This window comes from Schistocerca serialis, chromosome 11 (assembly GCF_023864345.2).
Source record: "Schistocerca serialis cubense isolate TAMUIC-IGC-003099 chromosome 11, iqSchSeri2.2, whole genome shotgun sequence".
Taxonomy (NCBI): Eukaryota; Metazoa; Arthropoda; class Insecta; order Orthoptera; family Acrididae; genus Schistocerca; species Schistocerca serialis.
In genome coordinates this window covers 33,663,720-33,690,333 of record NC_064648.1, presented here as the reverse complement: position 1 = coordinate 33,690,333, position 26,614 = coordinate 33,663,720, and the positions used below count along the sequence as shown (strand labels likewise).

The window sequence follows — 26,614 nt, the reverse complement described above, 5'->3', positions numbered from 1 at the left end:
TAGAATAGAATGAAATTCATTAAACTGATATCGACATCTGTTGAGAATGTTAGATAATTAGCAGCCAAAGAATTTGATTGGAAATCACCTTACTGACAGAAACATAGTAGACCATTTAACTTTAAGAAAAAGCATATCGATACAATAATGAAACAACATGGTGTACAGAAAGAGGATGGCTTGAAGAGAGATGCTGGGCAGGAGATAGAAAGAATACAGCAACATTATGTTATTAATTGATCTTTGTATTAATTAACTGCCTACAGTAATACTAATATACTAGTACAAATAATGATAACAATGATTTTATTATTATTACTATCTGAGCCATGGCAGGCTTCCTCTTTGAATTCATGCCCCACACCTGGTGTATGTCATTTCTTTTCCTTGGAGCTTGTGGCACCATGGGGCACGGTACAGCCGCACAGGGTACGTAAACAGTATTTGCAATTCAGCCGAAATGAACAGATTGAAGAGACTGGTAGCCCTTTAAAAGTTATGTCAATTTAATAGTTGCAGGCAGAACTGTTAACAAAAGACGGAACATTGGTGTGGTCTTGGCTGTCTGTATCTGCTGTCGGTTCTTCTCTGTGGAAGTCACATTATGCAAGGAGCTTTCCCATCCAAACAACTGCCTGATTTGGATTGTGCTGCATGACTTAATACTTCGTGGCGTTGCTTTGGAAGGGGTTGGGGTAATGTCTAGCAACCAGACAAGCTTCTTATTGCTATTCAATTCCCATGTTCAACAGTGGATTCAATGATTTGGTAAACCTGAACACTGTTTTAAGAGTGACCATGTTTAGCATTAGACAAAGTTTTTGAAGAGAATCATCTGACAAGTCCGTTGATCTGTACAACTACTGTGGTCATGTGGCTGTATTAAGTGAGAATGACAGTGGAATTTAGATGCTCCCTGTCTGCTACAGTTTTCTACTATTGTGGCCCACTGTTTTGGACCTCGTCTCTTTTTTTTTTTTTCTTTTTTGGTCATCAGTCTACTGACTGGTTTGAAGTGGCCCGCCACGAATTCCTTTCCTGTGCTAACCTCTTCATCTCAGAGTAGCACTTGCAACCTACGTTCTCAATTATTTGCTTGACGTATTCCAATCTCTGTCTTCCTCTACAGTTTTTGCCCTCTACAGCTCCCTCTAGTACCATGGAAGTCATTCCCTCATGTCTTAGCAGATGTCCTATCATCCTGTCCCTTCTCCTTATCAGTGTTTTCCACATATTCCTTTCCTCTCCGATTCTGCGTAGAACCTCCTCATTCCTTACCTGATCAGTCCACCTAATTTTCAACATTCGTCTATAGCACCACATCTCAAATGCTTCGATTCTCTTCTGTTCCGGTTTTCCCACAGTCCATGTTTCACTACCATACAATGCTGTACTCCAGACGTACATCCTCAGAAATTTCTTCCTCAAATTAAGGCCGGTATTGGATATTAGTAGACTTCTCTTAGCCAGAAATGCCTTTCTTGCCATAGCGAGTCTGCTTTTGATGTCCTCCTTGCTCTGTCCGTCATTGGTTATTTTACTGCCTAGGTAGCAGAATTCCTTAACTTCATTGACTTCGTGACCATCAATCCTGATGTTAAGTTTCTCGCTGTTCTCATTTCTACTACTTCTCATTACCTTTGTCTTTCTCCGATTTACTCTCAAACCATACTGTGTACTCATTAGACTGTTCATTCCGTTCAGCAGATCATTTAATTCTTCTTCACTTTCACTCAGGATAGCAATGTCATCAGCGAATCGTATCACTGATATCCTTTCACCTTGTATTTTAATTCCACTCCAGAACCTTTCTTTTATTTCCATCATTGCTTCCTCGATGTACAGATTGAAGAGTAGGGGCGAAAGGCTACAGCCTTGTCTTACACCCTTCTTAATACGAGCACTTTGTTCTTGATCGTCCACTCTCATTATTCCCTCATGGTTGTTGTACATATTGTATATGACCCGTCTCTCCCTATAGCTTACCCCTACTTTTTCAGAATCTCGAACAGCTTGCACCATTTTATATTGTCGAACGCTTTTTCCATGTCGACAAATCCTATGAAAGTGTCTTGATTTTTCTTTAGCCTTGCTTCCATTATTAGCCATAATGTCAGAATTGCCTCTCTCGTCCCTTTACTTTTCCAAAAGCCTAACTGATCATCACCTAGTGCATTCTCAATTTTCTTTTCCATTCTTCTGTATATTATTCTTGTAAGCAGCTTCGATAATTTTCGCACTTGTCAGCTCTTGTCATCTTCGGAATTGTGTGGATGGTGCTTTTCCGATAGTCAGATGCTATATCGCCAGACTCATATATTCTACACACCAACGTGAATAGTCGTTTTGTTGCCACTTCCCCCAATGATTTTAGAAATTCTTATGGAATGTTATCTATCCCTTCTGCCTTATTTGACCGTAAGTCCTCCAAAGTTCTTTTAAATTCAGATTCTAATACTGGATCCCCTATCTCTTCTAAATCGACTCCTGTTTCTTCTTCTATCACATCAGACAAAACTTCACCCGCATAGAGGCTTTCAATGTATTCTTTCCACCTATCTGCTCTCTCCTCTGCATTTAAACAGTGGAATTCCTGTTGCGCTCTTAATGTTACCACCGTTGCTTTTAATGTCACCAAAGGTTGTTTTGTCTTTCCTGTATGCTGAGTCTGTCCTTCCGACAATCATATCTTTTTCGATGTCTTCACATTTTTCCTGCAGCCATTTCGTCTTAGCTTTCCTGCACTTCCTATTTATTTCATTCCTCAGCGACTTGTATTTCTGTATTCCTGATTTTCCCGGAACATGTTTGTACTTCCTCCTTTCATCAATCAACTGAAGTATTTCTTCTGTTACCCATGGTTTCTTTGCAGCTACCTTCTTTGTACCTATGTTTTCCTTCCCAACTTCTGTGATGGCCCTTTTTAGAGATGTCCATTCCTCTTCAACTGTACTGCCTACTGCGCTATTCCTTATTGCTGTATCTATAGCGTTAGAGAACTTCAAACGTATCTCGTCATTCCTTAGTACTTCCGTATCCCACTTCTTTGCGTATTGATTCTTCCTGACTAATGTTTTGAACTTCAGCCTACTCTTCATCACTACTATATTGTGATCTGAGTCTATACCTGCTCCTGGGTACGCCTTACAATCCAGTATCTGATTTCGGAATCTCTGTTTGACCATGATGTAATCTAATTGAAATCTTCCCGTATCTCCCGGCCTTTTCCAAGTATACCACCTCCTCTTGTGATTCTTGAACAGGGTATTCGCTATTACTTGCTGAAACTTGTTACAGAACTCAATTAGTCTTTCTCCTCTTTCATTCCTTGTCCCAAGCCCATATTCTCCTGTAACCTTTTCTTCTACTCCTTCCCCTACAACTGCGTTCCAGATGCCCATGACTATTAGATTTTCGTCCCCCTTTACATACTGCATTACCCTTTCAATATTCTCATACACTTTCTCTATCTGTTCATCTTCAGCTTGCGACGTCGGCATGTATACCTGAACTATCGTTGTCGGTGTTGGTCTGCTGTCGATTCTGATTAGAACAACCCGGTCACTGAACTGTTCACAGTAACACACCCTCTGCCCTGCCGTCCTATTCATAATGAATCTTACATCTGTTATACCATTTTCTGCTGCTGTTGCTATTACCCGATACTCATCTGACCAGAAATCCTTGTCTTCCTTCCACTTCACTTCACTGACACCTACTGTATCTTGATGGAGCCTTTGCATTTCCCTTTTCAGATTTTCTAGTTTCCCTACCACGTTCAAGCTTCTGACATTCCATGCCCAGACACTTAGAACATTATCCTTTCGTTGATTATTCAATCTTTTTCTCATGGTAACCTCCCCCTTGGCAGTCCCCTCTCAGATCTCCGAATGGGGGACTATTCCGGAATCTTTTGCCAATGGAGAGATCACCATGACACTTCTTCAATTACAGGACACTTGTCCTGTGGATACACGTTACATGTCTTTAATGCAGTGGTTTCCATTGCCTTCTGCATCCTCATGTCGTTGATCATTGCTGATCCTTCCGCCTTTAGGGGCAATTTCCCACCCCTAGGACAAGAGAGTGCCCTGAACCTCTATCCGCTCCTCCGTCCTCTTTGACAAGGCCGTTGGCAGAATAAGGCTGACTTATTATGCCGGAAGTCTTCGGCCGCCAATGCTGATTATTTATCAAAATTTAGGCAGTGGCGGGGATCGAACACGGGACCCAAGACATTTGATTATGAATCAAAGACGCTACCCCTAGACCACCCTCCTCGACTCTTAGGTCGTGCTCATCATACTGTGGCTGTTAACATTGCCTCTGTACATCAGCTTCATGGAATGCACCACTGCCAGTTACGAATGGGCAGCCTTCACTCAAATTATGTAAATTACTATTTGAAATGTGTACAAAAATTTTGTACCTTTTGATGTTTGGGGGTTTGATGGGATGAGTGCTTTTCTTGTACATACCACTGCGCACTGTTAGAATGGCCACATGCTGATCAGCTCTATGTGAATCATTCACGTCATATTTAGATGTCATCCAGACTTGTGAAAATATAGCCTGTTGGTAAGTAACTGGCACATTAGAGGCTCACGGGCTGGAAGAAGCAAAAGTGTGTAGAACTGTAAGTCTTATTGAGCTCTGAACGTTTTTGTGTGTTTGTTCACTGGCCATTTGTGAATTGAAGAGTGAAAGAAATTTAATTGTCCAACTGTTTGTTATTTTAAAGTTGTCATGGGGTGACCTTTCCTCACCTTTTATTTATGTACTGCTAAAAGTCTGTTCTGAGTACTAATTACTGGTTTTCCTTTTTAAATAGCATTCTTGAGCTCCTATGCATGCACATTCACTTACTGAAGCACTTGCGCATCTGCTACAGTATAACTTCATAGAATTTTTACCGTGTCTGAAGCCAGTTATATCAATCTGTGCACACTAACTCTCAATTACTTAACTGCTCATTGGGGCAAGATTTAAAGCAACTTGCCCTGTCTGCTGAACGCTGCTCTAGAAATCAGTGCACCTGTTTACTTTATTAAACTATCTAGATGCACTTTGAGGTGTATTTTAATAATTTCCTTTTTCTAGTGGTCTCGAGGCAGATATAAATTTCTCTGTCTTCCAGTATAGCTATTCAGTTTTAACCTTTGAGATGAATTATGCTTCTGTGTCATCTTAAAGAGCCATCTCTTTCCAAACAATTATTTGTTCATTTGTTGAAGCATTTTCTGAGCTGCAGTTTGTGAAGCTGAATATTTTGAATGTAAAATCTAAGGACTGATGTCAGACACAGCTTTTCTCTTTCACTATTGCCTCAATTGCATTGTCACTAAACTAGGGTGGGTAACGTCATAAATTTCAAAAGTTCAGAGTGTCAATCTTAAAAAATATATCGGCTCAACCACTTGTTTATAGTGTAAAACACTAAGATTGATGCGTTTCGGAAGTCAAGCTTCCATCATCAGAATAATAAAAAGTAAAGGAACCTGTTAAAACTTGCTAAAATGGAACATGCACCAGGCACAATAAACTGATAATAAAATTAAAACATCGTGGCTACTTCCCTAGTTGCAGCCGTGTCTTCCGAGGTGCATCTCCACATAGTTGTCAAAATATAAAAAATACTCTAAAATGGTGTCGCCTATGGTGTTCAACATCTAACCACATGGCTGTCTCCTCTATCGTCTTAAATCGCCCATGCATCTTCATTGATACCACACACCACGTAGCTAAACACGACACAAATGCGAGTGAGCTCACGCACAAGTAAACAAGGAAGTCACAGATGTCTATACAAACATAATGTATACATGTTCCAAGGACCTCATGAATGATGGTATCCTGCCAATTGCTAAAAATGTAGTTACCAAAAGAAACCAGTGAAATGTTTCAAAAAGTTATTTGTATCATCAGTTAGCTGTTCATTCAGTGTGTTCTGATTATCCATGCTATGTATCAATTTCCAGCTGTCAATCTTAGTGTTTTACACTATAAAGAAGTAGTTGAGCTGATATATTTTTTTTAACTTTGACAATCACAACCATGACCTCTCATCCAGTATGGATAAAATCAAAGTTCAGAGTGTCGTTTGTAATCCTGCTAATGTATCTGATTTTAGTTATTTTTCCTAAATAAATACATTTCAATAAACAATGGTGACGCATGTGAACCCCAATCCATCCAGTGCTTCCACTTCATTTCCCTTTCTCCCGCTGGATGTTTGGCTGGTAACAGAGGATGGTTACTTCCCTGCAAGTAAAGGAGAGGTATCCTCATACTGTTCAATTCACCATGAGGTTGTGTGTGTGTGTGTGTGTGTGTGTGTGTGTGTGTGTGTGTGTGTGTGTGTGTGTGTAGGTATCCACTGCTGAACATGGGGTCCCATGTCTCACCCAGTTTGTCCTTATTGCAGAAGCAACAGTTAATCTACGAATTGAAAGTGTGTCAGCTTCCATGTAGTAAGGGTAGTGTTGCCGAACTTGTGGCTTGTCTGCATGCCGGTGTGGACAACCCCTTGGTGATTAGAACCAACTGCACCGAGGAGGTATATGTTGTACTAGCTGACTGAGCTCCGATCATGAGACCCTTGTGTCAGAACAGAGTGTTTAGAAAGTTGTCAGCCCCACCATAAGCAAATACATACAATCCAGGCACAATTGATCCAATGGGATAATCACTTGTGGGATATTCCACAATGTAATCTCTATTCTGAGCAGGATACATTAGCTCTGCAGTTACAGGGGCAGGCGCATTACTTGCTAAGAGGGGTCACCCACATTAATTTAGACAAATTAGGAGCAATAGGTGGTGAACAAGATCCTCCCACTAACAGATAACTGCTGCAATTAGTAGTAATGCTATAGGACACCTTCAAAGATGAGAAGGGAATTCATTTGGGAAATTACCTTACCAAATATGTTACTGCTTCAAGCTATAATTGAACTTTCAATTAAGAATTTAAAAACAGGTGAAATCCATCCTGTGGATCACCAAATTTATGATTCATGCTGACACTTTATCTCCAATAATGCTGTTGTTCAGGCATTGTGCCCCGTGTTACGTCAGGTTTTCAGTTGAGTTTTACAGGCCAAGGCCGAGAAGGTAAAGGGCAAGGCAGCAGGGGGGGGGGGGGGGAAGAGGCAAGGCAGAGGGGGGGAAGAGGCATGGCAGGGGGGGAGGGAAGAGGCAAGGCAGAGGGGGGGGGGGGGAAGAGGCAAGGAAAAGGGGGGGAAGAGGCAAGGCAGAGGGGGGGGGAAGAGGCAAGGCAGAGGGGGGGGGGAAGAGGCAAGGCAGAGGGGGGGGGGAAGAGGCAAGGCAGAGGGGGGGGGGGAAGAGGCAAGGCAGAGGGGGGGAAGAGGCAAGGCAGAGGGGGGGGAAGAGGCAAGGCAGAGGGGGGGGAAGAGGCAAGGCAGAGGGGGGGGGGAAGAGGCAAGGCAGAGGGGGGGAAGAGGCAAGGCAGAGGGGGGGGGAAGAGGCAAGGCAGAGGGGGGGGGAAGAGGCAAGGCAGAGGGGGGGAAGAGGCAAGGCAGAGGGGGGGGAAGAGGCAAGGCAGAGGGGGGGGAAGGGGCAAGGCAGAGGGGGGGGAAGGGGCAAGGCAGAGGGGGGGAAGGGGCAAGGCAGAGGGGGGGAAGGGGCAAGGCAGAGGGGGGGAAGGGGCAAGGCAGAGGGGGGGAAGGGGCAAGGCAGAGGGGGGGAAGGGGCAAGGCAGAGGGGGGGAAGGGGCAAGGCACAGGGGGGGAAGGGGCAAGGCAGAGGGGGGGAAGAGGCAAGGCAGAGAGGGGGAAGAGGCAAGGCAGGGGGGGGGGGAAGAGGCAAGGCAGAGGGGGAAAATTAGTGGGCGGATATGGAATGTGGACAAGGAATGTAAGAGGATGCCATCTGTTAGAATTTTGGACAGGGCATATTTTCATCATACACTATGTGCTCAAAGGTATCCGGTTACCGCCAGAAACACACTTTTTCATATTAGGTGCAATATGCTGCTACATACTGCCTGACACTCCATATCTGCAACCTGAGTAGCCATTAGACAACATAAGAGAGCACAATTGGGTGCTCTGCGGAATTCGTTGACATCAAACGCTGTCAGTGATTGGGTGTCACTTGTGTCGCATCTGTATGTGATTTCCTCAGTCCTGAGCATCCCTAGGTCCACTGATTTCGATGTGATAGTGAAGTGGAAATGTGAAGGGACACAAGCAGTACAAAAACATGCAGGCCAATCTAGTCTCTTGACTGACAGATACGACTGACAGTTGAAGATGGTTTTAATGTGTAATAGGCAGACATCTATGCAGACCTGAATGAACTGCAAAAATTTAGGAATTTTAAGAATGTGATCGGGATAAACTGAAAGAATCAGAGGCTATAGAGAATTTCAGAGAGCACTATGGAACCATTGACAAAAACATGGGAAAGAGACACAGTAGAAAATGAAAGGGTAGCTTTGAGACATGAAATAGTGATGGCAGCAGAGGATCAAGTAGGTAAAAAAATGAAGGTAGTAGAAATCCTTGGATAATGGAGAGATATTGAATTTTATAGATGAAAGGAGAAAATATAAAAATGCAGTAAGTGAATCGGGCAAGAAGGAACACAAACGTCTCAAAAATGAAATCGACAGGAAGTGCATAATGGCTAAGCAGGGATGGCTATAGGACAAATTTAAGGATGTAGAGACATATATGACGAGGTGTAAGATAGATACTGCCTATTGGCATTCTGAAGAGACCTTTGGAGAAAAGAGGACCACCTGTAATAATATCAAGAGCTCAGATGGGAAACCAGTTACAAGCAAAGGGAAGGCATAGGTGAAAGGAGTATACAGAGTGTCTATGCAAGGGCAATGTACTTGTGGGCAATATTACAGAAATGGAAGAGGATGTAGATGAGGATGAAATAGGAGATATGATACTGCGTTTGACAGAGCACTGAAAGACCTAAGTTGAAACAGGGCCCTGGGAGTAGAAAGATCCAATAAGACTACTGACAGCCTTGGTAGACCCAGCCTTGACAAAACTCTGCCATCTGGTGAGCAAGATGTATGAGACAGGTGAAATACCCTCAGACTTCAAGAAGAATATAATTGCAATAAAAAAAAAAGTGTGAAAATTACCGAACTATCAGTTTAATACGTCACAGCTGCAGAATACTAACATTCATTCTTTACAGATGAATGGAAAAGCTGGTGGATGCCAACATCAGGGAAGATTAGTTTGGATTCCATAGAAATGCTGGTATACATGAGGCAATACCGACCCTACGACTTATCTTCGAAGATAGATTAAGGAAAGGCAAACCTACATTTCCAGCATTTGTAGACTTAGAGAAAGCTTTCGACAATGTTGACTGGAATACTCTTTCAAATTCTGAAGATGGCAGTCATCAAATACAAGGAGCAAAAGGCTATTTACAATTTGTACAGAAACCAGATGGCAGTTATGAAAGTCGAGGAGCATGGAAGGGAAGCAGTGGTTGGGAACGGAGTGAGACAAGGTTTTAGCCCAACCCCAGTGTTGTTCACTCTGTATATTGAGCAAGCAATAAATGAAACAAAAGAAGAATTTTCAGAAGGCATTGTAATCCACAGAGAACAAATAAAAACTTTGAGGTTTGCCGACAACATTGTAATTCTGACAGAGACAGCAGAGGACCTGGAAGAGCAGTTCAACAGAATGGACAGTGCCTTCAAAGGGGGATATAAGATGAGCATCAAGAAAAGCAAAACGAGGATATTGGAATGTAGTCTAATTAAATCGTGTGATGATGATGGAATTAGATTAAGAAATAAGACACTTAAGGTAGTAGATGAGTTTTGCTATTTGGGTAGAAAAACAACTGATGATGGTCAAAGTAGAGAGGATATAAAATGTAGACTGGCAATGGCAAGGAAAGCATTCCTGAATAAGAGATATTTGTTAAAGTATACATTTAAGTGTCAGGAAGTCTTTTCTGAAAGTATTGGTACGGAGTGTACCCATGTATGGAAGTGAAACGTGGATGATAAATAACTTAGATGAGAAGAGAACAGAAGCTTTTGAAATGTGGTGCTATAGAAGAATGCTGAAGATTAGATGGGTGTATCACATAACTAATAAGGAGATACTGAATAGAATTGGGGAGAAGAGGTATTTGTGGCAGAACTTGACTAGAAGAAGGAATCGGTTGGCAGGACACATTCTGAGTCATCAGGGGATCATTGATTTAGTACTGGAGGAAAGGGCGGAGCATAAAAATCAGAGGGATACCAAGGCATGAATACACTAAACAGATTCGGGAGGATGTGGGTTGCAGTAGTTACTCAGAGATGAAGCAGCTTGCACAGGATAGAGTAGCATGGAGAGCTGCATCAATCCATTCTCAGGACTGAAGATCGCAACAAGAAACACATCCTCCCAAAGGCATGATGAAGGTATCAGGATTCATCAGACCATGCAGTGCTCTCCCATTGCACCAACATCCAACGCCAATAGTTACATGCCTATTTCAGTTGTAGTTGTCGATGTCATGACGTTAACACTGGCACATTCATGGGTCATCAGCTGCACAGACTCATCATTAGGAGTGCTTGGAGCACTGCGCATGCAGACATACTTTTACTCTGCCCAGCATTAATGCTGCATGTTAGTTATGCCACAATTTTCTGCCTGTCTATTTTTACCAGTCTGCCTAGCCTATGATGTGTACCACCTCTCATGAGCGGTACTTGCCCAACCCCCATAATGTCTGGACATGGTTTCACCTGTGTTTTGCCATGTGTTGAAGAAAACTTCCACAGCACTCCTCAAACGCTCATCAAGCTGTGCAGCTTCCAAAATGCTCATTTGCAGCCTTCAGACTATCAAAATCTTCTCTCAGTCAAACTCAGATTGTGTGCATTCCCTATTTTACACCCAGACAGCATGCTCACTGATACTCCATGCACCGTGTGAGTGTGACTAGAAGACAAGGTGAGGTGCTATTCCCTGGATAAGTTTATACTGACAGCAGATCAGTGGTTATAATGTTTTGGCTGATGTTATGGATATAGTATTATGGCTTCCAAATGGATGCTGGGCAATGCCAAGGGAACCATTCTGCAACATTTGAGGCAATTGTCAATTGCATCAAATTACTACAAGGGTGTACCAGAAAATAATGCCTCCTAAGCTTTGATTCTGTTCTTCATGTCAGTTGTCATACATATTACTCTGTTGATGTTACAACTTTGCTGACACAATATGTAGCGTCCTCCTGCTGGAGAGTTCTGAACTGCAGTGTGTAAGGTGTGTGTGTTATTTAACAGTGTCAGCACGTCAGAAAACCCTCAGAAAACAGAACACAAATTCAAATAGTTCACCCACATGTGGAGCACCCTCTCCTTCAGCATGACAATGATAGACCACACACAACTTTTTTTGCACCTGCAACAGGCTGACACCTTTGATTCATTGCTATTGATCATCCTCCATACTGTCCCAGTTTGACCCAATTTTCAACTATTCCCAAAACCTAAAGAACACCTTCAACGACTTCAGTTTGATAGTGGTGAATTGGTGTGAGCAGAGGTGAAGCTGTGGGTCTGCCAACAAAGTCAAACATTCTACAGTGATGACACCAACAACCTGGTGTCTCATTGGGAGAAAGGTGTTCAGTGCCATGGTGACTACGTTTGAAATAAATATTTAAACACTAAGAATAAAGATGTAAAATGTTAATCAAGTTTGTTTTAATTAAAATGCTTTGATAATTTTCAAATAAAAATTGTGTACCATTACTTTCCAGCATGTGCTCATGCCAAAATATACACCACTTAGAAACTAAGCTTTATTAATTTGGTAAAGAAGGTGGCTTTCAACTAATATAATCTCTACATGCATCTCTTAAGGTCATAGGGAAGTTCAGTCCCACTAACACAGCACACAATGTCAGAGGTAGAAGTTACATTCTGGGCACAATTTGGATTTTTTGGTAGACATTAGGCTGTGCTACTGGTCAATTTGTTACCACATCCTTTACTTGGCTTTCACATTTCTTGACTTTGTCAGCTCACAATCACACTGCCACCTTTCAACATAGGCTAGGCCTTGAGCTGGACTATGGAACAGTCTCTCGCCACAACATATATTTCAAGGAGGGAGGGGAGTGGGGGGGGGGGGGGGGTCTAGCACAACATTTTGACCTAGTCTTTGAATAGTTCTCAGGTTCAGGTCCAAGGTCAATGACTCTTCAAATTGCTTTTGATTCACATGATGTGTGTTGTGCATACATATCATTCTGTATGTCAAACCATCATTACGTCAAGGGTGAAGGCAAAGGCTTTAAGTATGTTGGGTCTAACCACTCTTTTACTGTATTTAATAAAATGTATATTTACTTTCCTATCATTTCCTCACAGTGATGGTTTATGATTACTGTTGTGATACTGCTCGTCAAATGAATTGCAAGCTGATCACGTAGTTCATACGAACTATAATGAAGTACTCACATATATTCAAATGCAAATGCTGCATTAATGCTATCACAGTACTTCTGCAGTTGCACCCAAGACAGGCGTTGAAGCAGACTTATTCAGCACAGATAGTACACAAGTAGTTGTGATTGTGTCAGGAACCTCAATTCTGGTTGGCAGAATAAAAATACTAGTGGCACCAAGTGAATTTGTTTTCCTGCTAATAGCTGAATACCCTACAAATGGCTGCACTGCATCAGATTTCAAGTGACATGTATATGTACGATTATTTACACCAGTAACTAACATTCTGGCAGTTTCACAAAAGTATGTGTAACAACGTGCAGCAAAGACAGAAAGTGGTTATGAACAAACCTGTTAATATTTAATGTGTAACACCATTGCTTCATGAAAACTACGCTGCCAACATACAAATTCATTCTGCAGATACGGGCTGTGTAACAATTTATGTTTCATATGGTATTTGTCAGAAATTTAACATTACTATTGGGTCATTCCATGTCAAGTTGGCCGAAATTTAGACAAGTTCCCCACTAGACCATCTCCAATTTTATGAAATTTTTACAGGAGATTATATATATATATATATATATATATATATATATATATATATATATATATATATATATAGATGACGTGACTTACCGAACGAAAGCGCTGGCAGGTCGATAGACACACAAACAAAAACAAACACACACACACAAAATTCAAGCTTTCGCAAAAAACTGTTGCCTCATCAGGAAAGAGGGAAGGAAAGGGAAAGACTAAAGGATGTGGGTTTTAAGTGAGAGGGTAAGGAGTCATTCCAATCCCGGGGGCGGAAAGACTTACCTTAGGGGGAAAAAAGGACAGGTATACACTCGCGCGCGCACACACACACACACACACACACACACACATATACAGACACAAGCAGACATATTTAAGGTCTTTAAATATGTCTACTTGTGTCTGTATATGTGTGGATGGATATGTGTGTGTGTGTGTGTGTGTGTGTGTGTGTGTGTGTGTGTGTGTGTGTGTGTGTGTGTGTGTGTGCGTGTGCGCGAGTGTATACCTGTCCTTTTTTCCCCCTAAGGTAAGTCTTTCCGCCCCCGGGATTGGAATGACTCCTTACCCTCTCACTTAAAACCCACATCCTTTAGTCTTTCCCTTTCCTTCCCTCTTTCCTGACGAGGCAACAGTTTTTTGCGAAAGCTTGAATTTTGTGTGTATGTTTGTGTGTCTATCGACCTGCCAGCGCTTTTGTTTGGTAAGTCTCATCATCTTTCTTTTAGATATATTTTTCCCACGTGGAATGTTTCCCTCTATTATATATATATACCTTACATGAAGCACTGCCAAATTACAGCTTCATAAATAGTATGGTGGGGCCACCAGCCACCTCTCCATAAAGGCTCGTTTTTGACATTGCGACTAAAATGAATAAATGATAAACTTTGTTTTACCACTGTTCAGGATCTAAGATACCTGTTGTGCTCAAACTTTGTGATCCTGTTCAACTTTTTGGGTACAATAGCTTCATTTTAGTACAAAAGGTCAAACTACGGTAAATTCATCATAGTGTGCTATCAAAGTGGTTCATAAATCTTGTCATATCAAATAAACTTACATTTATATTACATTAAAAAATACATGTACTCTTTATGGTTTCCAAGCCAAATATTTCAGTTCTTATTAATTCATTTGCTAAAATTTGTTATTAATAGAAATTACAGTTGATTCTAACAAGCTTTCTTGCTGATGGAGCTGGAATGACAGAAATAATGTGTTGGTTTGGAATCCAACAAGCATCCTGCCTAGCTGGCCAATAGAATGAATGTGCATGTCCATTGGGGTGCATGAAAATGAAACATTTTCTTCTTCTGAAACTTCAGACACAGTACCAATCAACCATTTCTGATCATATATACAGGCAATTTATGGGCCCAGTTGTAAGGCTTTAACATTTCTGAATGAAACGCTTGATGTTGGTGAACATTTGCCACAAAGAAGTTTGTATCATTGAATACTCTTCTAAGTTGCTCTTCATTTAATGGCACAAAATGGCGATTCTCTTGTTCCTGATACTGTGCAGCCATTTTTTAACCTTGCTTCCTGCTCAGTTTTTAATGTTTCAATTTGTTCCTAAAAAAAATGAATTGGATTCCTCTGTTATTCTCTGTACGGTATTTAAACAAGTCAGTTGGTGTCAAATCTGGTCCTCAGTTGGTCTTTGAAGGCTTGCTCTTGCTGCCAGGCACTTTAAAGTTCCTCCAATCCCATCACATGGAGATTTTCCATGGCTTGTAGCAGAAAAGTTCCATTCAGCTGAGATTCCAGTCATTTTGATGGTGGCAGAGATTCAGAGAATTTTTGAAGTTTTTGCACTGCACTGCTCACCCATCACTGAAGTAGTAAATGTGTGTCATTTTTCCAAGGAGACACTTTAGATCGTCTATTAATTTTACTATAAAAGCATTTACAGCAATTGCATCATGTTTCAGGCTGTCGCTTATTATACAGTAGCTGATGCTGCTGATGTCCAAGTTATTTCTGAAGTACACAACAAATGGGTGTAAAGTTGCTTGGCTGTTGTTCCAGTGAAAGCCTTTAACTGCATCCTGCACAATGAAGGAATAATTTTCAGCAAAGTCCATTAATATGATCATTTCAGGTGGCTTACAGTTTTCTTTTATAATTTTAGGTGCTTGCTCTGGTGCTTTGCAACAGAATGAGTGGAAAGTTTGTAAATTTTTGAAATCAGATCTTCAATAAAATCCTCAGCAGTCATCTGCTTTGTTTCTAATGTATCTATCAGTGTGCACCCACTGTTTGAACTCAATGGTATCATTTGGATCACTGTCTTATAAACTACTTTCTAAAAACTTTCAAGTAGTTCTTTTCCCGGACAGATTTCAGCGATGAAGCATGCAGTCTGGATTCCAAATTACACACTGTTTTAGCAATCAGAATCTTATAATCTTCTTTAATTGGAGTGCTTGCAAGCATCAGTTTCACAGTTTGGTGTAAAGTGCAGACAGAAACTGAGTGGGTTCTGCAGCACCCACAGCGATGCACCATTTTGGCCTCAATTCACAAAATTTGACAAATCCAATTTCAGGCCCATGCCGAAGTTGATATGCAGCAAACATGTCTTTCAAATTATTCAGGAGAAGGTATTTTTGCATCAAAACTATCTTTCTTTCTATTCTAATTGATACAGTCTTTTTACCTGGACAAATTCGACTAATTCTTCATTCTGAAAAAATGTTACCACTCTTTCTTTTACAGCATCTGGAATCTTCTTGCCACACTTGTTCTTTGGAAGAGTTAGTATACCATTTTCTGCCTGTAACTTCCTAGCTGCTTTTACCATCCTCTCTGAAACACCAAATTCTTGCATTGCCTCTTTTATAGTACAGCTTTGTGGTACTAATGTCAGTATCTGCTATTTTTCAGGCTGCCTTGACAATTGCAACTTCTCTTTCAATTCCTTAATCAGCTGCTTATGATCTTCACAATCTGGACATGTCTTGCTTGTACTAGGTGTTTGAAGATCTTTTGGGGGGAATCCTCCAGCAGCAGCAATGTTATTCACAATTGCCTGTTGAGCTACACTTATTTTTTGTTTTGTGTAACCTTTCACATCCCTTTTGGATATTCTCTGAAATTTTGGTGGGGAGACCCCAAAAGCAGTTAGAATTGAATCAATTGATACCTCTGAATATGCTTCATCTTCAGACTGGTTTGAAGTTGACTGTGATTTTTCTGCTTTCTTTGCTAAAAATTGTTTCTGCAAGCTGGACATATCTTCCGACCAGGTTTCACATTGCTCTTAGTCACTGCTTGCAATTGTTTTGCTGTTTCCACATTGACAATCTGTAAACCCTTATTAACAGAATGGTTCTTTCCACCAAAAGGGTTACAACAATATCATGGTAGAAAGTCATATTTTTCCACAAGTATTGCTTTGTGATGAAAGCATATTTATGCATTTTCAGTAAGACATACCTCACTTCTTTGGTTTATTAATTCCTATCACTACTTAAAAATCTTTGATTGGAATGGAGTCTCACTGATTGTGTATATTTTCAGCTGATATGCATAATTATCTGCAGGACCAATGACACACCGTACTGAAACCTCATTGATATCCATTACACTACAATTAAATTTATGCTTCTAATTGCTGTTTGTTTCACTATTAGATAAAGTAAAAGTGGTGTATATTTCCAACTGAAAAATATTAAACAATCATATGTAATGGGAACTTCCTTGAGAATACAACAGAAAAATTAAACAACCTGAAACACTTCTAAAAAGTCACCCCATACCTTGAAATAATTTTTACTTACCGATAAACGATGTTTATTCAGTGATGGCAACACACTTTACATCATTTAAAAAGGCACACACAACATCTGAACACTCTTCGCTACATAACAATGTGGTTCAGACTGATTGTTGAAGCATGTTATTAAACTCAACTGTTGACACTAAACTGGTCTGTCTCTAAAATAAAAACTTTTCTGATCAGACAAGGTGAGCTCAGATAACTCAGTTATTATTTGAGCAATCTGGATGCCACTGGCAGTGCTTTATGACATGCTGACAGGCTGCAGATAACTAAAGTACCAGCTTCAGAAAGTTATTCTTTCAGTAGATACAAGGCAATGAAGTACAGTCAAAATTTGGCTTGAAAAGATTTATGAGCCACATTGATAGCACACTATGATGAATTTACTATAGTTTGACCTTTTCTTTTACAGCTACGAAATTGTACCCAAAAAGTTGAACAGAATCACAAAGTTCCAGAACGACAGGTCTCTCAGATCCTGAACAATGGTAAAACAAAGTTGATAATTTATTCTAGTCAATCGCAATGTCAAAAATTGAGCCTTTATGAAAAGGTGGCTAGTAGCCCCACCATACTATTTATGAAGCTTTAATTTGGTAGTGTTTCACGTAAGGTCTATGTACAACCTCTAAAAATTTCATGGAAATTGGAGATGGTTGAGTGAGGATCCTTAGGCCACTTGACATGGAATGACTCTGCTGACAGTTCTTCTTACACTTTGTTCACATATTCAAGGTCAACACCTAATGTTAATAGCACTACAAAATTTACTTCTCGGATTAGTGACGTGAAAATGTCACTTCAACATCACCCATAAATTACATTTCTTATTCAATACCACGATACACTGCAATAATGCATTAACTGCAGCCATACCATTTATAAATTTAATGGCACTGCTAAGACTCACTATGGTCATAGTCATTCTTAAGTTGCACATTAAGGTTGTCATTTAAAAGAAGCGTATCAGAGCAGCATATACCCACTTTATGGCAACCACGTTATCAGTATAATTGAATTGTGCATTAAAAAGTTTTCGTTGTTTACTGAACATTAAATTGAAACTCTTGCTGAATTCTATGTGAGGTTTAATAACAGGCTTATTTCAATGCACTGTGCAAAATGTCATTTAAGAGTGAAAGTTCATCAGTTGTTTAGTAAACAGAATTACCCATGTTTCCAGCAGTATGACATTAATTTTACGTATTCACACACCATACTGTACACATTAATGAAACACTGTTAAGAAATACAAGTAAGCCACTTACCATGAAGTATAACTCTGTTTTCACTTCGGCCGTTCCCTCTTTTTTTATCCACATAGCTGGCTCCTGGTCCATTGCTTTAGTACTACAGTCTGAAAAAAAAAAAAGCAATCAGATAAGAACAGTGGTACTCAGTTTCCGTTGTTACCATGAGGTATAGCTCAAAGGCAGTATTTTCACTCATCTAATGGGTGCAGCAAATGGGTGATTACACAGGAAACAGAATCAGAAAGGATGAGGAAAAGTAGGTTCAGTGATACAAACTCATTTACATTTCTCAGGTCATGAAGAGTGAGAACACTCATAAAGTAACATGCACTGGAAACTGAGTATATATAGATGCAACTGCTCGTTTTTAACACTGGCTCATGGATACTTTTCTATTGTGACAATTATGGAAGATGTGTATTTTTTGTGCATGCACTAACTTCAGCATTACAAACAATCAAAGTGGGCAAGAGATTGCAGCGAAATTTCTGAATAACATCAAATATTTCATTCTACACTTTGTTCATTGCGTTAATTTCAGTCTGATAGGGACATGATGAGAATCTAGAAGTACAGATTGTTTGTTTATCAGTTAATATGCATTTTCAACATAGGTATTACCTTGAAACTTCCTTCATCTGTATTCATTCATGGATGTGTATTCAGTTTATAGTAAGCATCATCATTTTGGAATCTCTACCTGCAATTAAAGAAAACCATATACATGTACCATAGATTGCTCACCGCAGTGCGAAAGTTCTCATTCTTCATTACCATCAAGATTAAACAGTGGTTCGTTTTTTCTTAAAAAACTGATTTAATAAAACGACTTCCTACTAACTGTAACTATGATGAATGATCTATTAAGTTCTGATGGCATGTAATGCTTTATGTTAGACGAATTACAGTTAATTTGTATTTTGTATTTCGCCAGCTCCTAAATTACAGTATTCTTATACAGAACTCCATTAAAACCCACACACTACAACAAACTGGTATTTACACATGATTAGATGAATACTAACGACATGAGTAATCAAAGCACAGGGAAAACTAGCAAAATGCAACAGAATTACAGCATTTCCTTTCATGCGAACATACTCAAAGCATGAAATGATGTAACTGTGGGAACTTGTAAACATGCTTACGTTAGCTCTAAAATCTGGAGCCGCTATATGTCTACATCACAGCAAATTAACATCACAATCATTATTATATCTAGGTAAGTCAACATAACCGTACTAACATAGCAAATGTGTTGAATTTCACTGTCCGCCTTTTCTCATCAGTCACGAAGTACATGGCGGAGATCATTGCATGGGCAAACTGCTCCTGACAACACATCACAATCTAAGCCATTTCTTTTACTAAGATACACGTAGCGATTTTACCGGACAGGCCAAAAACAAGCTCTAATAACTCTGGTATTTAGTTGTTATGAACATAACCTGAAAATTTATAACACTCTTACACCTTCACCAAACACACTATAGGTGATGTGATCATAAATACAGAATAAAATCTCATCCTTATGTACCCATTAAAAATTAAAACACAACAGCCTCAAACATAGCTACCACAGCGTCATCACAAGATATTCGCGAACTATTACACTCGTCAAACTCAACTGTTATTGTGATAAAAATGAAGTAGCGCACTAACTTACTTACGAAACAGTTTTCTTCACTTACTCTTGCTTGCAGTTTATAAACGCTTAAAATTTACCTGGAGAATGTCACACAGAAAATTCCGCTAAACTATGACGTTGCACCTGCCTACACACACACACACACTGAAAGAATCAAAGAAACCACCTAAACCAAAGATCTTATAGCAAGACAAAGCACTCTGCCGTGGGCTGTGAGATAACCAGTACGGAAAAACCGGAAAGATAAAACGCGAAAATTAAATTAGACAGGATACTTCGACCATAGATACTAGTAGACTGGCCATGCTGTGCAAAAGCTATAAAGTGCGTCTCGCAGGCCCCGAGGAATCGCTTCATGACGTCATCAACAAGGCTGAAAGCTTGACAGCGCTGCCTGGTGACTAGACCTGTAAACAACTCTGTTGACGTAAGTGACGTCACACGTTGGCTACAATGTTTATACAGACTTGCCTTCAGCTGTTGTTTTGGAATGTCAAATCAATCCAGATTGTTTGAATGAAGCTTCCATTAACAGAATAAAATGTAGAAAGAAGGTTTAAATGCGAATAATCTGTATTATGGTGACATGATAAATCCGCAGTGTAGTCAAGGTTACACATTAGAGCCGTACGTGATTGATTGAAACCAACTCATTACAAATTATTGGTCGAAAGGCAGAGTGATTTATAGCATAACACATATTACGCATTGCGAACAATGTGTCTAAATGTTTTTAACGCATTAAGTGCTGCTTACTAATGTAGGCTAACTACCACTGAGACGTTTGCAGCTCGAATTTGTCTTTGAACCCATACCAGCAGTAGCAAATGCGGAAAAACGAATCAAATATGGTAAAGGATGCGTAGTGGAACGCCCATTGCATTTTTCCAGTTTGTGTACGATATCTGTACGTAATATGCATCAAAACACGTCGGATGCTTGTTCATTTTCTAATATATGTTTTTTGGGGATGACCTAGTAGTTTTATTTTTTTGTATTATGAGAAATGCGTTAAATGTGGGAAAGTGCATTTAAATATGCCACAAACAAATATTAGGCAAAGACACACGTCTGTCTGTTACCACAACCTTTATTTCTCATTCGCTGTGTTCCACAACTGTCAACGAAATTATCGCTTTTCAACCTAATGTAGACCTCAGACTATGCTACAAATAAAGTTATTACTCCAGTCAAGGTTTCTAGGGAAAAGTGGGCGAAATCCAGTATAGTGCTCTTGCCCAGATATGTGCTCTTGCCCTGTGTGCGTTACCGATATGCTTAAATTTTGGTCGTTGTTTTTCTGTAAATAAACAGCTATATGCCAATCACATCTTCTTGTATGTAGTTTCTCAAAAATCCAGTTTATGTGATCTTAAAATAAAAAGAGCTCAGTGAGGGAATATTAATAGATCGAAGCAATACTGACATCTCCAAATTGTAAGACTGCTATAGATGGAAGTCACTGATTGTCAGAGTGTGTCAGTGGGACAAAACATTTGAAGCTTTAGGTTAGTTCAACTATTACTTCTTAATGTAGTAGGCAGTCACAATTTTCTTCCATATTTTTATGTATATACATACTACACAAGCAACCAAATGGTACCGTTCCACTCGAAAATAGAGAGAGGGAAGAAAGGCTGTCTATCATCCAAGCCCTGATTTCTCATGCCTTCTAAATTTTCTCAATAGTGTTATACAAAATAATACTCGCACATAGTTTGAAACTACTGGTAACCTATCTACCATCCAGCCTCTGAGTTGCTTCAGTGTGTTGCTTAAATCGGACATGGATCTCAAACTTTGGAGCAGTACTCATGAATGTGTCACGTAAGTGTTCGATACGGGTGGTCTAAGTGATCTTCCCCTCATTTCCAGTCACAAAACATATTCATCTTCCCAAAGGAAGGAAGTAATGACCCTGAAAGCTAGAAATGGTTTTTTTATTCAAGTGCTGTTTCTCTCATACTTTGTACCAAGCATTTCAGAATTTTACAATGAGTACTGGCAGCCCTACATATAACGGTAACATTAAAACCCTGTTAATTTGAACCTTAGTGTTAACTATCATATGCATCCTTGAGTAAGAACATTACGTTTAATTATAATTATAGAAGGAGAGGCTAATAAAATAATTTTTTTACTCTGTATTTTATTAATATCTTAAGATTTTCAGTTTGCTGCCTGATGTCTTGCAGCAACCTCTTAAAGACTTTCAATCAGAATGTGAAATTCCATTTCCTTCCAGTATTTTGCAAGTTCATTTCACTGAACAGAGTAAAATTACCCCTATTATGGACAACAAATACTATTAGGGAGTAAATATGTTGACATGTAAGTGAAAGACTCCGAAGGCCCTGAAGAGACTTCTGTAAGAAGCTGCACTATCGATTTTACACAATAATTTTACTGACATGGATCAAAAGTTCTATTAACTTGCCATATTAGATTCGAATAATATCGCAAGCTTTTCATAACAGCCTCCATCACCGTCACCAGTAATGGTACTGGTATGTAATGGTATGGTGTACTGTAGCAGCACATTAAAAGTGTTTCAATTGAATTGATTCTGCATTATCTCTCTTCCCCATGTCCTTGACATTAATGCTACCAAGTTATGTTCTTGTACGGTAATTAGTTTCCATGTTATTTTACTTATTTATCGTGTCAGAAGCAAACTAAAAAAAAAAAAAATATTAGATACATTACTACATACATACATACATACATTATGGTTTATAAATTAAACTAGTCAAGAATGAAATAAATATTAGACACAGATTGTGTTGTCAAACGTAAGGTAATTTTAATCTATACAGTGGATGCCCAAAAATTTGCAACATCCAGTGCACTTTGTGTAGCGTTTACGAGGTCCTCCATGGTGCACACAGTTGGAGGTAATGTGCATTGTAGTAGATGTGTTGATGTCTGCATGGCAGCTCCGCAGTCACGCTGGAGAGAGTCCACCTGGAAGCCCCACCCCTCCAGATTACTCTTGGATCTTGTGACAGAAGAACGCAGGCGGTTGAGTGATTTCCAAGTGGACCATTTCTCTGTGTGGCCTGGGGGAAATACTTCTTGCGGGATCAGCCACTTCTCCAGATGCTGGCATCTGACCTGCCATCTCTTCTCCCGGTGTTGATGTGGAGTGTCAGCGAGTGGTTCTGTACTGTGAAGGAAGCTCTTTCTAGACACAAGTCTTTGCTGTGCCAGTTGGTGCCCATGTAGTGGATGGGCTTCGGATGTTAATGCCTTCTTCATTTCACTCCGTGCTGCTGTATCTCTTCGGATGTCCGGGGGGGCTATGCCGGATAAGGTGTGGCTCTTAGACAACCAGTAGTGATACGACATGTCTCATTCAGAGCAACATCAACTTTCTTTGTATGTGTAGATCTGCACCATACTGGGCAAGCGTACTCAGCTGCAGAGTAGCAGACGGCTAATGCGGGTGTGCGCACTGTGTCTGGCTGTGCTCCCTATGTTGTTCCAGTCAGCTTCCTAACCACATTGTTCCTGGCAGCCACTTTTTGCTTTGTTTTTAAGCAGTGTTCCTTATATGTAAGAGCACAGTCCAGAGTGACTCCGAGATATTTTGGAGTCTTGCAGTGTTCTAAAGAGGTTCCTTCCCAATCTATCTGCAAGGTTCTACTAGCCTGTCTGTTTCGGTGGTGGAAAGCACAGGTCTGGGTCTTAGAAGGATTTGGTTTCAATTGATTGTCCCTGTAATAGGTAGTTAATTCTTTCAGAGCATCAGTTAGCTTCCGCTCCACCCTCTCAAAGCTGTGACCTTGTGCTGTGATTGCTCGGTCATCTGCATATATGAAGCTTTGTGTTCCTTCTGGTAACAGCTGGTCATTAGTGTATATATTGAAGAGGGTGGGTGCCAGTGCACTGCCCTGTGGAAACCCATTTTTCTGCTGCCTCCATCTGCTTCTTTGTCCTTGATATTCCACAAAATATCTTCGGTTCTGCAGAAGATTTCTAATTAGACAGGTTAGTTTATAGTCCTCGGTGAGGTTGTATAGCTTCAACAACAAGAGTCTGTGGTTGACAGTGTCCTAGGCGGCTGAAAGATCTATAAACACCGCTCCTGTTATCTGCCACCTTTGGAAGCCGTCCTCTATATGCTGTGTCAAATTCAACACCTGTGCTGTACAGCTCTTTCCTTGTCTGAATCCTGCCTGTTGAGGGATCAGTAATGGTTCTATCATACCTGTAATTCTTTGGAGGATCAACCTTTCCAATACCTTATACAAGTGGCATAGGAGGGAGATTGGCTTATAGCTTTCGGGGTCATCCCGGTCTTTCCCTGGTTTATGTATAGCTATAATTTTTGCTTTCCGCCAAGATTTTGGTATCTTGCCACTCTTGACACAATTATTCATTAGCTCAAGTAGCCAGCACTTTGCGCCTGGACCAAAGTTCTTGATCTGTTCACTTCTTATGTCATCTACCCCTGCTGCTTTTCCGACTTTGCACTTATTTAGAGCTGAGTCGAGCTCATTCAAACTGAATGGTCGAGACAGAGTGTTTCCCTCTTGTTCGGGCTCCCTTTCCAGGGTTCATCTCCCGATTTTACTGGTATGATCAGGTTTACCATTTTTCAAAAGCTGGTATGCGATCTGGTCTGCCTTCACATTTGTATGCGTATTGGGTTGGGAGGGATCATTGTTAAGGTGTCGTAACAATCTCCAGGCCTTTTGACTACTTCTACTCATCTCACATTCTGTCATCAGTTTAATCCACTGTTCTCTCTTCACCTCAGAGATTGAGGAGAGAGTATTTTGCGCAGCCAGATAAGTCTCCTCGCTATAAGGGTTTTCTTCATATAGTCGATAGTATCCGTACAGCAGAGAAGCTGTTTCAGGTGTCACACCCTGCCGATACATTGTCCTACACCCTCTTGGAATTGATGCCCGGGAGCAATGTTTGACAGTTTGAACAAAGCTGTCATATTCTTCAGGAATAGGCCGCACAGACTTAATCTCCTTGTCCAGCATCTTAGCAAATTTTTTCCAATCAGCTCTCTTGAAATTGTATCTCCGTTTGAAATTCACCTCCTGTGGCCTTATTGCTGGAAGAACTTGACACAGTAGTGGCCTGTGTTGCGTCTTTGGTATGGGCGAGCACACTGATTTGGAGCAAAGCTGTGTGATGTCTTCACTCACAAAGAGGAGGTCAGGGTTAAATCCACGTTGCCACCTGCCACTGTTGAAGGAAGGGGGGTAGCTTGCTGTCATGTATAAGAGACAACTGGCAGGATTCAGCCCAGGAGAGGACTGCCTCCCCATTTTCGTCATCTTCAGAGTATCCCCACAAATGACTATGGCTGTTAAAGTCACCGAATACTACAGACGTCTTGCTGTTATGGAAGTTCCTGGGTGGTGTGAAGGAAAATGCAGCCGAAGGGGGCTTATACACAGAGGTAGCCACGCAGTTACTCAGCTCCACTGAAATGACTTCGATGTTATTTTCTACGGTGCAGTGAGCACTGATTATCTGAAGCCCTGGTCTTAACAAATATAGCACTTCCATACCGAGAGTGCGGTGTTTCTGCAGCTAGTTTCATGCCCGGTATTTTTGGTCGTCTCTGTCGCTCATCTCTATGCGTCTCTTGTATACACAGGACGTTGCATTTTTTGTCATGGCATAGGTTGGATAACAGATGTTCTTTGGCTGATGATATGCCTTCAATATTTATAGATATGATAGTTAAAGGTGGCTCTAATAAGGACCATTTATTTCCATGTTATAACATGTTAAATATAGAAAGTTTAACTGTAACCAAGCAGCAGTTTTCTTTGCTGACAATATCAGTTCCAGTGCACAACTGAATTTAAAAATCTGTCTTGTGGGGTATGTATCATCAAGGGCGAACCATTCGAAGCGCCGAGCTAGCGGAACAGTACCGACCGCAAGGTCCAAATGAGATAAATTTGTCGTGGAGGCAGATAAAAATGTAGGGACCCCAGTGTTGAGGCAAACTAGACCCGCTTGGTGGAAGACGTCTAGCAATAGTGAGCCACGTGGACAAGGATGTGGAGATCCCCAAAGCGGGTGGTGGGCATTGAAGTCCCCAACCATCAAATAGGGGGGTGGAAGCTGACCAAGAAGATGAAGGAGATCAGCTCGTGCCATTGGTGTGGATGATGGAATGTATACAGTACAAAGAGAGAACGTGTATCCGGAAAGGGAAAGACGGACGGCGACAGCTTGGAAGGAAGTGTTTAAATGGATTGGGTAATAATGGAGAGTTTCATGGAGAAGAATCATGAGTCCTCCATGTGCTGGAGTGCCTTCAACAGAGGGGAGATCATATCGGACGGACTGAAAATGAGGAAGAACAAAGCGGTCATGGGGACGCAGCTTTGTTTCCTGAAGACAGAAGATGACCGGCGAGTAGGATCGTAAGAGGATCGACAATTCATCCCGGTTGGCACGAATGCCGCGGATATTCCAGTGGATAATGGACATAGGGTGAACCGAAAATGGAAGAATGTGACCAAGGGTGCTGTCAACTCAACGACTGCTCAGAGCTTGCGACCGACAGCATGGAATGGCATTCAGCCGAAGGCAGAAGATCCTGATCCATAGGTTGGTCAGGAGCAGCTCCTGCCACCAGCGATCGGCCGGTTGACCGGCCACCAGCAGTGTGCCTCGGCGACACAGAAGACGGCCGAGGGCGATTTCTGCCAGGTGGTGCTGTAGATGGGACATGCCTTGGCGGAGAAGGAGAGGAACTGGCTTTCTTTGTAGCCTTCTTGGAAGTATGATGTTTAGATGAAGGAGGAACCGATGGTTGGGAAGTTGCGGTACGTAAAAACTCTTCACGAGTATGCTCTTTTTTCGAAGTCGTGGTGTCTGTCTTTTGGGCTCGAGATTTAGCAGAACCCGACGAAGGGTGAGCCATAGAG

At 40.8% G+C, this 26,614-nt stretch overlaps 1 protein-coding gene across 7 annotated transcripts in view; it reads right to left on the bottom strand.

Moving 5' to 3' along the window:
• Window positions 1-19,986, bottom strand: part of LOC126427356 (zinc finger protein 708-like) — a 140,497-nt gene extending 120,511 nt beyond the window's left edge. The window contains exons 1-3 of one of the 7 annotated variants that reach the window (XR_007576650.1): window positions 19,781-19,986; window positions 18,677-18,755; window positions 18,071-18,159 (exon numbers count right to left, since the gene is read on the bottom strand). Coding sequence is in view for 6 of the 7 variants with exons in the window: in XM_050089691.1 (XP_049945648.1) it covers window positions 18,071-18,142 (72 nt within the window). In the remaining variant the exon portion in view is untranslated. Of the gene's footprint in view, window positions 1-18,070; window positions 18,160-18,676; window positions 18,756-19,301; window positions 19,501-19,721 lie in introns of those variants that run through there. The other 6 variants (XM_050089691.1, XM_050089693.1, XM_050089690.1 and 3 more) reach the window with 6 other exon arrangements.
• Window positions 19,987-26,614: the final 6,628 nt, after the last annotated feature.